Below are 14,521 nucleotides of genomic sequence, written 5' to 3'. Positions count from 1 at the left end.
GCGCCGTTACGTAACGCCGCTGCGTCCGCGCCGATCTTGAAATTCCTGCGTGATTGCTTAGATTTCAGAGGGTCCGAGCTTCGCCCCCGGGTTGTTCGATTTATTATTATTATTATTATTATTTTTTTTTTTTTTTTTTCGTTTCCTCTTCGCGGTTCCGAGAAAAGAAGATGCTTCGTGCCGTTCGCGTTTGTTCGCTAGATGCAGATCATCGTGAATTTGAAATTGCAAAAGGTAGCCTTTGCGTTTGCGAATGGAAAGAAAAAGAAACTTCCACGCGTAGGCCTCGGTACGTTGCTTCTTTTTTTTTCCGAAAAAAATTTCCGTTAACAGTTATTAATATCTATGTTTTAGTAACTTGCAATCGTTATTTATTCATTAACGCAAACATAAATCTGACGCTTTAGAGTTGGGTTCAAGCAATACACTGTTCATAGCGTTCATAAAATAGCATCCGGCTAACAAGCCAACGACAAAGTAAGTCCAAACGGATAAATTGTGTCATTGTACTTGTCGTCGGTGGTTACATTAACGTTGTTTCTGATATAACGCTTCGTACTTTATAAACATATAAATAAACCTCGAAAGGATTAAAATAAATAGAAGGATTTAATTTGATGAATTTTGAAGTCTTTGAAAAGTGCAGGTATAATCTTATAAAAACGTACATTGGAAACAATGTATGCTCGATGGAAAATTGTAACCAATAAACAGAATCTTTAGCTCGGTACAATTATCGCTGTTTCGAGAGCATCCCGGTTCGCAAAGAGAAATTCACTCGGGCGCTCCGCTGCTCGTACGCAATACAAGATGTAAAACAGCACAACCAACGGCATTATTTGGCCCAGTGCGCGCGGCGGGCCAACGCGAAAGTCGACAGGGAGTTTTTGGCGGACGCATAAATCTGCTTTTTATCGCTCGTCCAACGCGCTCCAAAAGCGATCGGCGGCAAAAGGCCGACTCGGCCTGCGGCGAGGGGGCTATTAGCGAGGCGCTCGAGGAGCGCGCCAAAGCGCCGCGCGCCGAAAAACGACCGACGTCCCTTGAAAGCCTGCCTCGGACGCGCGAAGCGCTGGCCGCGATGAGAAACGAGTGAAGCTGGCTCGCGGGAGAGAGAGAGAGAGAGAGAGAGAGCTTTTTTTTTCTTTTCTCTTTCGCTAGGAAGGTTCGTCGTACCTGATGATAAGGGCTGGGATAAGCGCCGGGTCTGTAGTAGCCGCTGCCGCCGAGCGCCGGATGGCTCTTGCTACTGCCGCACATGGACGCCATCGTTCAACCAAAATCATAAGCGCACCGTCACCCAAAGCTGAAAGTCAGCAGCCCGTCCGCGAGCTTGCACCGGACCCGAAGGACAAATTAATAAATAAATAAAACTACACTGGGACGCGGGAGACAAGTGGCGCGGGGCTCATCGCGCGGCGGCGCCTCGAGCTCGACGACGTTCCTGGGAGGCAACGGAGGCGCACGACGTACGTGTGTGCGTCCAGCCAGAGAGACGGCTCAGCACCGACTGACAGTCGGCGATGTTCCAGCGCCTCCATTCTTCATCTTCATTCTTTAGCGCTGCTCCCCCCTCCCCCCTCCCACTCGCGGCTACCCTGCCGCCTGCGGTCCACTACCGAACGAGACTCCCGCGAGAGAGAGAGAGAGAGAGAGAGAGAAAGGGACAGAGTGCTTTTTTTTCGCTTCGCTCGGCCGACCGATTATACCGGAAGCTTAGCCGCCTGAAGATATACGCCTTTTTTAGCTCGCTTTAAGCTTCGATCCTCTCCGCGCTCGTGTTCGTCTTGTTCTCGTATGCATACGCAGGACGATTGGCAGCCGGACCCGTTGCGCCGCGGAGTCGACTTTATCGCCAAACCACCATCTAATGCCCCGCGCTCCCGTGAATATTCAAGCCGTTGCTCTTGCCATTATCGCCTCTTTTCCCTTATTTTCGTTCTTCCTCGCTTTCGATTGCTCGCGCGCGGCCGTGTGGCTGGCGCGCGCTTGCCGGAGCGTTTCCGACCGGCCGATAATTGGCCTGGCGAACAGATTCAATATGTTTTTCATTACTCTCTTGCAGATCACGTCAGCGCGAGATCAACTTCATTTTTCGATCGGACGCGTGGCATATTTATCGACTCTTTAGACGCCTCGCGTGTCGTGCGTTAATTGTAGACGACGCGACTCGAGATTTCAGCCACCTTAGCGGCAATAACGTGAAATAAAATATTCTCTCAAAGGTCGTCTCCACGACAATTCCTTTCGATGCGCAATCTTCTTTCGAATTGTACGTTGATTTGCTTCGTCTCGTCACGCGCACACAGCAGAAGCACTCGAAGCGCCAACTTGAAATTTCGCGAAGCGAGAATCCTCAAAATAACAAAGGTCGCGTACGAAATGAAAATAAAAAAAGAGCAAACAGGAACGAGCGGCGTGAACGGTGTGGCGGGTTTTCTCTCGGTAATCTAGTTGGAAACGAGTTCAAGGGAACTGGGTTTTAGGCAAAAAGAACACTTTCTATGCGTAACGACCAGCGGGGACTCTCTCAGGGCTACTCCGCGAAATCGTTAAAACGTATACCATCTGTTCTTGTTGTCGCCGAGACGCTAGCGAGCGAGAGAGAAAAAAGAAAGGTCAGCACAAACGCGCGTCGACAAGCCAGCGGACACGCATCGCTCCCTCCCCTACCTTCCTCCTCGCGAAGTTCCCTCGCATTAGGCGTTGCGTCGCTCGAAAAACGGCGACGCGCGAAAGCTTGTCGTTGCGCGGCACAGCGCAATCGATAGAGGGGGGCATTATCTCTCGCGTCGAGGCACCGCTCGAAAATCAGGTGCAACGAGCCGCGATGTGCCGATGAACCCTGCCTATGCGTATATTTCTCCCTCCTTGCATATGCACTGCTATCCTCTCGACACTTCAATTAGCGTCGAAGCGCGCGCGGCCCTTCTGCGCTCTGCACACCCAACCGCAGACACATAGGAATTCCTGTTTAGAAATACGATCATTTTCCGGCACTTGCATCGTGCTTTCTCCCTCTCCCTCTCTCTCTCTCTTCCTTTTTGCGATGCGTTCGAATAGCTACGCGAAGATGCGCATGGTGCTCGTTGTGTTATTACGATTTCGAAAGAGGCTCGCGCTCGATGGTACGCGGGCGTGTTGCATCTCCAGGCCTCCGCCGCCGCGAGAATACGGAGCGCCGAGGAAAGTTAAATGAAAGAAAAGGAAAAAAACGAGCCGGCAAATGGAAAAAGAAAGAAAAATGCTTTCAATGGGCACGAAGGAAAGCTGCTGCAGCCTGCCATCGGCGGCTCTAGAACGTCAGGGATAAACGCGAGCCGTTGCTGGCTTCTTGCGCCTGTCGCCGTGTACGATCGCTTTTTGCGCTCGGCGAATAACAGAATTTCTCGTGTACGCTAATAACATTGACAAACGTGCGCGCGCACGTGTAATCGCTCATTTGCTCGAATGGCGATGCTGCTGATCGCGTCGGCCAACTTGTTAGCGTTGCGCCCAATCGTCTCCACGTCGCTTTGCTAACTTCGAGCTTCTTACATCGTTAATTCAACCTGGCGCAAACAGTTCTCTTTTTTTTTATTTCTACGTATTATACATTACGTCTTTGAATGCAGACGATTGTTCAACGCGAGCGACGGTTTCTTGAACATAGTTGTATTTTTTTTTTTGGTTTATTTTACGAATAATTTTCTTGATTTTCTTTCAAACGTGGATTCGTTCTTTTACTTTTGTTCATCGGATTCCAGATCTCCTGCGATGTAAAACATTTTGATTCGGGGGGAGGGGGGGGGGGAGAAATGTTTAACCACGTAATTTAAAACTTGAATTTCTTATTTCAAGAAAAACTTTGTTAACTTAAGAAATGCAACAACAGTTATTTCAACGGTGTTGCATAAACATGCAGATTGGAAAAAAAAAAAAAATTTTTTTTTCTCGCGTAAGCTCTGTCGTCCTCTTTCTGCTCATCGGTCCCGAGTGACTCACGCCGCAAAATGAAAAAAACAAAAAGACCAACAGAACTGCTCCGAAATTCTTCGCTGGTATGAAAAAAGGTAGCCTAGAAGCGAGAACCAGCGAAGGAAAAACAAGTCAATCGTCTGATCTCTCACTCATCGATAGGAGCGGCCAATTACGTCGCTTGAAAAGCCACACGCGACCGCATAGAAATAGAGCCGAATACTCGCCGAGTAAAAGGGAACGATGCTCGCGATACGATTGTGATGACAACGATCGATGATGCGCGATTATGTAGATTTAATTGAAGACGAGAGAAGAAAAGAAAAACGTTAGTCGCCGCTCGTGTACGTGCAGTCGCGAATAATGAATTTAATGGCATCGCCGCGCGCACAGCACGGCAGTCTGTGGGAAATCCAGCCTGTAGCTTTTGTTTTCTTTTCAAAAGCGAATATTACTGTGGCTGCATAATCGCGCTTTGCATGTTTGCATAAAAAGACCGCGTGCTTGAATTATTCTTATCGCGGGGAAATGTTGTAATTACTTCTTTTCTTTTTTTTTTCTAGTTTAGATGGAATAGATATTGAACCAAAGGTCATTGGCCCTTATTCGAATCGCATCGTCAATAATTATTCACATCGTCTTTGTACGACACCTGAAACTGGTTTTATTCTATTGATTAACGCTCATTTTTATACCGCATTTTTAATATCACTTGCGTTTACAATTAATTTTACGTATTCTACTCGCTCGAATTTCTGAGCATACGTCTGCGCACTTTGAGTTTTTCTACGTTTCATTAATTTTAATCGATGTTCGGTTTACAGTTCGAAACAGACGTTAACACGGCTGTAATAAATCACGAGTTTAGAAGCCTTGAGAATTTTGATCTACTCGAGTTCCACTTTCTTGTTGTTCTCGCGCTAAGAGCTGCAGTCGTGGCCAATACAGTAGTTTTATGGCTTTTCGATGCGTCGAATCAGGCCTGCATTTTTTCGACGCTGGTTGACACTTGTTTTCGGGATGACTGTTGTAAGCCAGTCGGTTAGCTGACGAACTTGTACGTTCCCAATTGTAACGCTCATACCTCTGAATAAACTGACATTGCATTTTATAGTCACTAGTCCTTCAGAAAGTAAAATTCACTCTCCGCCTGGATTAGTTTTCAAATGAATCCTAAATTGAACGTTGTATCAACATTGTTCACACTTCGACTATAATTGAAACTTGAAATTTAAATGTTAAGCAAGTGTGAAAGAAACTCGTGTGTCTTATATTATCAAGGTAGAATCGTTTAAGATCGAATGATATACATCAGCGCCCGCAAATCGCATTATCTGGCTCGCGCGTGCTCCGTTGATAGTTCATTAAATGCCAGAAAAAATAAATCAGATGGATGATGAAGATTTTGATGTGCGGTTGAGTGATTCATTACGCAAGTGGAACTGCTCTTTGTTGCGATTTCACATTAACTTGCGTAAATGTGTTCCGCGTCGCATGTGCACGGCACGCGAACGGCGTTCGAAGCGAAGCTTGATACTAGATACGTATGTGATGTAATGGGGATGAAAATATGCTTGCTCGATGGAAAATCATTATCCAGCGCCGAGGAGCGGGCTGCAAGGACTGAAATAAATTTGGACGTTATTTCCGGGCATCCGAGATGCAATGCTAACCAGACGTTCGGCTCGGAGCATTTTTTGTTACGCCGTTACTCGAAGAGCTGCAGGCAAGCAGGATCGATAAGTGTGTCAAATGGCTGTCTAACGGCGCAGTGCGGCAGGAAGGCTTTTGCGTAATCGTAAAATTTGGCGTTACGCGGGGCAGCGGGAATCTCATCGAAAATTCAAAGCAGCGAGGCTGAAGCTGCGCGAGCGTTCCGGTTGCCACGGCTCCGCTGCTCTCGGAGCACTTGTATAAAGGTCGCGTAGTGGATTATCGCATACCGTTACATCAGATTCCCTTCTTCCACTCTCTCCCATCTCGTGTCGCTGATCTTTCCCTGCGTTCGCGCTTCGAAAATGAAACTCGTTTCCCGATTATCTCGGCCTTTTTATTTCTTACTGATTTTTTTTTTCTCCCCACCGGTTCTGCCGATAATTTCGGAAATTGATGTTGTTTATCGTAATCGAAATCGGTAAGTCGAACTCTTCGAAAGATTATGGAATATTCTATTTCGCTGGCGAAAGGAAAAATATTCACGAGCAAGCATGTTGTCGTGATATATATTTCATTGTTACGCAATCATTGCAATCGCTGCCGAACAATAACTTTTATTAAAGAACTTGTATTAAATTTGTAATCTTCGCCAATGGATCTAAAATGTTTACTTTTCAAAGTATGGGGCTATTATTATTCAATATCAGACATTTCCACTCGACTGTGCCTGATGAATGTGTACACGCATCAATTAACTGTCTTGATTATCACGAAATCTGTTGAATACGTAACCCACGTTCGAAGGCCCGCGTGCACGGGATAATAGACGAGGGAAGAGGAAAAAAAGCCGTTGTCTCTCGCTCGTCGAGAAGGTGTCTCTCGCTTTCATTAGGCTGCAGTTGCACGGCGGCACCTGCGAAGGCGGCCGCTCGTACCGTTACGGGAAAACAGCCTGCCACCCGCGCGCGCGTCCTCGTGAAATTTCAACGAGTCGACCGCGATGACCGCGAACGAGCGGATTATTAAGATGAAATTGTCGCGCGCGCGCGCACCACGCCTTTCGTCCGCTCGCGGGCGGCTCTCGTGTGTTATACCGTTTTGATAGCGCGGCAGGCGAACTTCGCTCGCGGAAACGAGTGGACGCGCGGGCGTTGACAATGCAATGCCTCGCGCCAGAGACCAAAACGTTCTCACGTTATGGTTTTTCTTTTTCTTTGAACTGGATCGAGGCTAAAAGCCAAGCGGTTCTGCGGAGTCGAACGGGGGTCGCAACAAAAGCAACTTGCCTTTGTGCGATTTAGGACGCGTTCTTGTTTTTCCGTGTTTTTATTCGGACCTAACGGGGCGTACTGGTGGTACAATGTAATTGAAAGATCGATGTTCTGCAAAAACATTAGGTTGTACGGACTTTCGATGAGTTAGCGTTTTCTCTTTCTTTGATATTGGATGTATCTTGCCGATTCAAATCTATCTGTTAAAATTAAGATATCGATCTTATCTTCGAACAGTGGAACAAAATATGAACAAATGAAATCGTTTTTATAATTTATAAGTCATTTGAATTTTCCATATATAGCTCATGATACACAATGAGATTGTCCAGTCGCACAGTTAACAAAAATAAAAAAAATATGTATTTGATTTATAATTTTCATGCAGGCCGAGAGCTTCTCGCGAAACACAAGCACACACATCAAAATAAGTTATTTCGTCTTCGAAAATTATTTTTTATACAGAAACAAATGAGCGACGGTCGACAATAGCCGCAGCACTATCCGCCCTTATTCCATGTAAGTGGGTCATTGTTATGTCGACCAAAAAAGGCTCGCCACGAGCGTCTGGCTGTGCACGAGATTCCGTGGCGCTTTTTCTGCGGCGAAACTCTCGCTCTCGCCCAGCTATTTAGGCCTGTACATGGGATACCGAACCCTCGTAGAACACTGCTTTTTTCCTTTCTTTTGCTTGTTTACACGCGACACTAACGAGCTCGCTACTTTTTTTATTTTGTTGGTCGGCTTTGTTTCGTCCCCGTGCTGCTATTCATTTTTGTTAGCGTGTGCTCAAACTATTATTGTTTATAATGTGATATGTAAAGAACGAAACCTATTTTTCAACGTAAAAGACAGACTCAAGTAATTTAATTAATAAACATATAAAAATCATATATATAATTGCTAAGATTGATTAATTATTAATTATTACTTAATCCTTTATCATGGCTATGTTATTAATCCACACGTTAAGAAATATTACTATGGTATATTTTAAGTTGATAAATGAAATGATTAAGTAAAAAAAATATTCCAACAAACAAACTAATACTGATAAACTCTATTCTATTTATTCGAGTTTACTCGATAGGTTGAAGTCAGCTGCTGACATATTCTTAATTTAATCGCAATGCAGTGAGTATAATATGATTAGTACAATATGTACACGTATATAAAATTAAATTAATTGGTTAGTGCATAATTGAGAGAAAGTTAAATATGAATTACAAGAGTGGAGAAACGAAAGTTATTCTGCTCGGGAGTAACAGTTTCGCAGATCATTAATGCGACTATTTTCACAATAATTAAAGTATTGGCGATAAGAATGTCGCCAAGTTAATTCACACTGATACCTGTTGATTTCGTCGGTTGATTGTTTATTCTCACCCTCACGCCATTCGGGTGGTACCGTCCATTCACGTAACTACTTTTACAGTATTTAAAATACATCGGGCCACTTGAATATGACATAGATCGCACTGAATCTTATACTTATAGCATTAACTTGTCCGTCGCGTAGTGCATCGTTAGTACTGAAAGGATAAAGTCACATGTGTAAAAACATGACAGGTTGACGACGTAAACAGAGGCGAAAGAACGTCATCGTTGGAATGAAAGAATTCGATAAATTCTTAAAACATCGGCGTACTGTGAATGTAGCATTGGCTCGTTAATTAAAGAACACGGAGAACTGGAGCGTTTTGTAAATTCGTTTGAAGAAAAATTCGGGGCTGAATTAAGTTGCACGAAGGCGGAATAACAATTCGCTCTTGAAGAATATTTTTCTGAATTTGTACTTTCTGAATCTGACAAGAGAGCTTGATTTTGCTTCTGATGCCAATATTTTGTATGAGAATCAATATGAACGAACTCAATAATAGCAACTAAGATAAGCGCTTATCTAAGCGTCTATATTCGATGGTGCGATAGGTAGTATATATTTATATAACATGATATTTAATTTAGATAATGAAGCTGTGCTTATTTAGATTGTACTAATAACGTGAACTTATAAGTACATATAAATAACAATAACAAATATCATTCTCTTCATCAATGCTTTGATTACTGTCGAGATTATATTGATTCCAATTATCTTTGGATATTTATTATGATTTACCTGTAATGAAGGTTATCCTTATGGAATTAAATAAAATTAAAATTAACCTAAAATTATTTAGTTTTTATATAATAATTTTGTTAATTTACTTCAGTGGGGCAAACCCGGAAAATAATAAAGATTGAAAAAATAAAGGTGAAAATAAAACGAAGCATAATGATTTTTTTAATTGCCTACTTGTTCTTATGTATACATCACAGAGTTTCTTATTTTTTAGTAATATTTTGTTAATATTTTCTCGATTACTGGTGTTCACTATAATTATTTTTATTAAATATTAGATATTTTGTTTTCATTCTTTTATCCTTAATTTATAAACGGTAGCTCTCTTGAATAGCGTGTGTTATTCAAAGGCGTGTGTTTATATACTGCTATCTCGGTATTCGGGCTTCGGCCCAGTTCAGTGTGTTGTAAACTATAAGTGTTTGTGTTCAATCGTGTTAGCGATTGAGTCGCTTTCACGTTAAAAAAATGGGTGAGCCCTCAACCTTTCACCCCGAGCTTCCCGCAGTACCTGGGGGTAAAGCTCAACAAGATATCATTTCGTTTAATTTAAATGAATTCAAAAGTTCTAGTTATGCAAGTGTCACAGAAAATATGTGTATCTCTAAAAGAGAGCAGTGTTTAGTGATGATGTGTGAAGATGGTTTAAATCTTGGTGATTACACCAATGCAATTCTCGATAAAGTTAAACCAGAGAACATTATTTTTGTTTCTAAAGTTTCAAAAAATAGGATTCATATTTATTTTACGGACAAAAACTTTGTTACAAATATTACAGAAAATCAAGATTACTTAACTATCAAAGACAAAAAAGTCTATATCAGACCGTTAATCTCTAAATATAGATCCGTATTTATTTTTTTCATTATAATCTTAGAAAGTTTCTTTTTGATTTTCTTTTTTTTACCAGCTACTATATATTAGGAAAGGTTATATATTTTCTTGATAAATTTTAGCAACAAAATAATTAAATTTATTTTTACAAGGAATAAGGATCTTACAGTAAAAAATGTCAAAAAATATGTTACTTAAAAGATTGATTTGGCAACCCAAGAAATCATCTACCTACTCATCGAAAAATCCTAAGGTATCCATTTCGCGTATTACTTGGTATATGTTGGGTACTTTTCATCATATGACAAGTTCATAATTGTATCTAGATACTCCTCAAGTGGAGGATTTCCACCGAATTTCTTTATTTCTTCTCTTATTTTATTTTCAAGTGATCTTGTTGTATTTATAGCGAATTCAATTGATCCAAGTTTTTCGAGTAAAGATAAACAATAACTCAATGTTGCTACATCTTTTGTTTTTGAACGTAGAATGTCTAATTAATATTTGTAAGGAAATTCATTACTGACATTTGAAACAATAGTATCAAATCACTTTTTATGCAAAAACAAAGTGTTTCGTGACGTAAAGGATACTGTGTACAGTTTGCCCTTCAAATGTCCCACTGCGAACAGCATGGATAGTTGGGAGTGTGAATTTTCCTTCAGAAATATCTTCAAGGTAAGATTTTGCATTCCATGTCTAATTAAATATGAAATTAACGGACATGATAATTTCAGTTAATATTCTTTTCATGTTGAATTATTAAAATATAGAAGATATTAAAATATAAAATAACAATAAACAAATAACCAAACACCTTTTGCTCGCTCATATTTGCAACGTCGTTGATGTATTGGCAATGAAGACTGAATAAATGCAAGAGATGAGTATAATCAGTCTTAGTATCGGACAATACTTGCATCATTTTGATAGGCAAGCCTGCTATTCCATCACATTCTGAAAATTAATTAATTATTTGAATAAATGCATTAAATATCCCCCCTAAACGATAGTGTAACCCATGAAACAGCATGAACATTTACTAACTATCGCTACTTATTATAACTAAGAAGAAATGCACGATTAAACTATTTGAATTCGTTATTTACGGAAATTTATCACGCATTTATCCCAGTATCAAATTATACCTATACAAATGGAAGTTAATAATCTACAGAGCTTTCGAGTTCTGAGATGACTGGAGCATTACGGGCTCAAGTTCTTTAGAAAAAATGTTAAAATTCTAAATATCCTTGTCGATCAAATAGCTCAAAGAAGTGAATAAAATGTACAACTTGCATAATTATTCAGAAAGAAATGCAAAGCTTTGGTGTAAATAGTCAAATGTCTTAGGCTGCTTGGTCAAAAAGAGCTCCAAAATTTCGAGTCGGTTTAGAGCTTGAAAGCTCCGTTAGGTTTTCAGAAAATCACTTACTATTAATACATGTCTCTTCGAATTCACTTAAAGTTGGACAAATCATTTTTTTCGTATTGTCGGTCTCCTTATATAATCCAACACAATACATAATCATACTGTTAATATATGTTTCTACAGCCTGCGGATGTTCAAGAATCAAATGTTGTAATCTTGCGATGGTCACAAAAATCATTTGTGTGGAAAATATAAAATTACCTTCGGGTTGTTTAGTTCTGATATTCTTTTCAAAATTAGGAAGAAAACTCCTTGGCTGCAAATAGCTGTACGACCAATACCCAATAGCTGAGGACTTGTCAGCAAACCTCTTCGAGAGTGTGATTCGTCGACAATGTCATCCAATCTATTAAATTTCAGCAATTAATTTTTAAAATATTAGTTTTAAAATGCTACTGTACAATAAAAAATTTATACATACAAAGCGCCAGCTTCGTATGCCGATACCCATATGTTATTGACAAACTCTATGACGTCACTTGGTAATTTCATCCAGTAATTAAAACCTTCCATGAGGCCGTACCCGAATCTTTCATTTGGCACGGATAAGTAGTAATTATAAGGGACGAGCATATTCTGTTAGAAAAATAGTTAGTACGTTTCTTTTTTCGCAAAATTATTTTTTAAACGTGAATGGCAAGTCGACTGAGCTAAATCAATTTATAGGAGTTACTTCTTACCTCAATATCTGCTTTAGATAGATCTTTCGTTTGCAATGCTACGAACTTTTTATGACCTTCATTGCGGAAATTGGGCTTTGACTCGAATGATCTGCAGCATATAATGTGTTGCAGATTAGTTTTAATAAATTTTAAGTGAATAATACTCATTGATAGTATAAATAACAATAATTTTGTGTAGTTCTTCAAATGCTTACCTTTTAAAAACTTTTCGTTCTTCAAAAATATTGTTGCTTGCGGTAGTACATAATCGAAAATTCGTTAATGATGAGTAATCGCTAGAACGTAAATTACATACGTAAATTTTGATTTGAAATTTGAAGAAGTATTTAGCCGGTGCAATATGCGTATTCTTCTTTTCGAAAATTGAAATAATACAACGTAATAATAATAATATCAATAATGATAATATTATATACGTTAATATAAGGTAAAAAACAGTTTCGTCAATTGTCGAGCAGAATAGTTGTCACATTCAAAAAGTTAACCAGAAATTAAAAAATTTAATAAAAACAATAAATTGAATCATAAAAATATAACTACATACCTTTTCGAAAAAACTGTAAGGCCTACACGAGCTTTTATAATACTGGAAACGAGGAAACGGGATAGCACCATTGCAGCTACGATCTGAAGACAGATATACGAGATTAAGATAGGTATCAAAGTTCGATTCGTAAAATATAATAAGGAATTCAAAAATTACAATTTTAGATAGATATATGGTTATAGAGTTATTTTCATTAACTAATGTAAACAACAAATACAACGATTTGACTTAGAACACTGTTTATAGTAAGCAGATTTTATTTCAAACATTATCCATATTAGCAAAGTATCAAATACATATGTGTGTTTTTCATAACACTTGATTCTTTATGGTCGTTGCTGGAGCAGTACTTGTAAAATGCAATAAATTATTTATCCAACACTCATGATACTTTTGATAGTGCTTTTGACAGTACGTCTCTGACATTACGGGAATGTGAAAATTTAGTGAGTTAGGTACGTACTTTTTTGTAGAATGAAAGGCTACAGGAAAGTTTTAAAGTATAAAAAGTACGCGTATGATTAATATGCCTATAGACCGAGTAAAAATTTTATTACACATTTTTAATGAAGACTAGAGGGTAATCGTTATCTAACAATAATTTTTTGACAATTTTCGCATGATCTTTATGATCTTTTTCAGAAAGTAAGATAACCCCCACTGTTATATGACATATAATAGTGATAAAAAATATAAGAAAGTAATAGGAATATTAATTATCAAGCATCTCAGTCGTTGATTTCAGAAAGAAAAATTAATAAATTTACATGTATAAGTTTTTGAAGTCTGTGATGATGAATTATCATCAAAATGAGGATAAATTTTTATATGTACTTACTGAGGACGATTGAAAATGAACCGATCACAAAGTTAATTTACAACTGGTTGATTAACAAATGGATTTTAATTGACAGTTTACCAGAACAAAAGTCCTCGCACAAGACCCCCAAGCGGAGAGAGAGAGAACGAGAGATTAGATTAAATTATAATTTTACTGTGGCGTTTCCTCCTTCAATGACAACTTCGAAATGTAAAGAAAATTATATCCATTTAGGAACGATAAGAAAGAGTTGATGAATCGCGATTGTATCCAAGGTTCAAAAATACAAAATTTAGATCAAGAGTTGCGATGTGCCTAATTAATTCGATTCAGTTGCCGTCAGGATTGGACACACACCAATGTAGTCAGCAATGTTCCTACGTGGCGTCGATACTCACATTACATTTTGTTAACGTCAATTCAACTTATGTTGAGACCTCAAGCAAGATCTAGTACTCTCAAATCTATAGCTTTGCTGAAGATATAGGCATGCTTTTTCAATATTCACTTCAATTTCGCGGGATCAGAGGAAAAATGTGTAATTTGTTGATTGAATTCAATACCAAGTATACTTGTGACTAAACAATCAATTTTACATTTAGGCACAAATTTGCGCGTTAGAAAATTAGGTAATTTGATTGATTACAATCGAAGTTAAATTAGACAAATTGCTACAAATATCCTAATTATTTAAACAATTTAATATAATAATATATTTAAAAAGTTATACTTTCCATCAAGTTATGATTAATTAAAAAATCTTTTTAAGTTTCCTCAAACTAGTCAGAAATAAAAAAAAGATTTATTTTAAAATTATTAAGTTTGGTTAAAGTTTTTTAAAACTTTTATCAAATTTCCGAGTGGTAAGTAAAAAAATTATATGTACATTTTATATTTCACTAAATTTTTTCCAAATTCTATCCAAACTTCCCAGCGGAAAACAAAAAAAATTACTTTAATATATATTAAGTTGTCCAAACTCTAAACAAATAGTTAAATCGAAAATGGAAAAATCACATCTTGCAATTTATGTTTGGTTAACGTTTTGCACATGACTGCTTATACTTAAAGGTTTGCATTGAATAATTCCTTTATGAATATTGTTATTGGGTTCCATATTTTCTTCCATGATTACTGTCTTTTTTAATAAACATTTTAACGTCATTATGTTTTACATTCTTTTAAAAGATAAAGTGATT

At 38.7% G+C, this 14,521-nt stretch overlaps 2 protein-coding genes across 2 annotated transcripts in view; both read right to left on the bottom strand.

Annotated features, from left to right (window-relative positions):
• LOC131671321 (uncharacterized) overlaps window positions 1–1,317 on the bottom strand; it is a 42,578-nt gene extending 41,261 nt beyond the window's left edge. Inside the window, exon 1 of the mRNA XM_058947671.1 lies at window positions 1,177–1,317. Within this exon, the coding sequence (XP_058803654.1) occupies window positions 1,177–1,269 (93 nt within the window). The 5' untranslated portion in view covers window positions 1,270–1,317. The remainder of the gene's footprint in view (window positions 1–1,176) is intronic.
• An 8,792-nt stretch (window positions 1,318–10,109) lies between these two features.
• Window positions 10,110–13,349, bottom strand: LOC131671358 (terpene synthase-like). Its single transcript, XM_058947720.1, has 10 exons — window positions 13,341–13,349; window positions 12,500–12,582; window positions 12,150–12,230; window positions 11,953–12,043; window positions 11,694–11,848; window positions 11,474–11,618; window positions 11,276–11,396; window positions 10,658–10,797; window positions 10,434–10,539; window positions 10,110–10,333 (listed from the first exon to the last, which is right to left on the bottom strand). Exons 2-10 carry the CDS (start codon window positions 12,568–12,570, stop codon window positions 10,110–10,112), a joined length of 1,134 nt encoding a protein of 377 aa, XP_058803703.1. The 5' UTR covers window positions 12,571–12,582; window positions 13,341–13,349.
• Window positions 13,350–14,521: the final 1,172 nt, after the last annotated feature.

This window comes from Phymastichus coffea, unplaced genomic scaffold (genome assembly GCF_024137745.1).
Source record: "Phymastichus coffea isolate CEN01 unplaced genomic scaffold, Cenicafe_Pcof_1.1 PCOF00124, whole genome shotgun sequence".
Classification (NCBI taxonomy): Eukaryota; Metazoa; Arthropoda; class Insecta; order Hymenoptera; family Eulophidae; genus Phymastichus; species Phymastichus coffea.
Note: the sequence above shows the minus strand (reverse complement) of the source record. Positions and strands in the feature narration are given on the sequence as shown.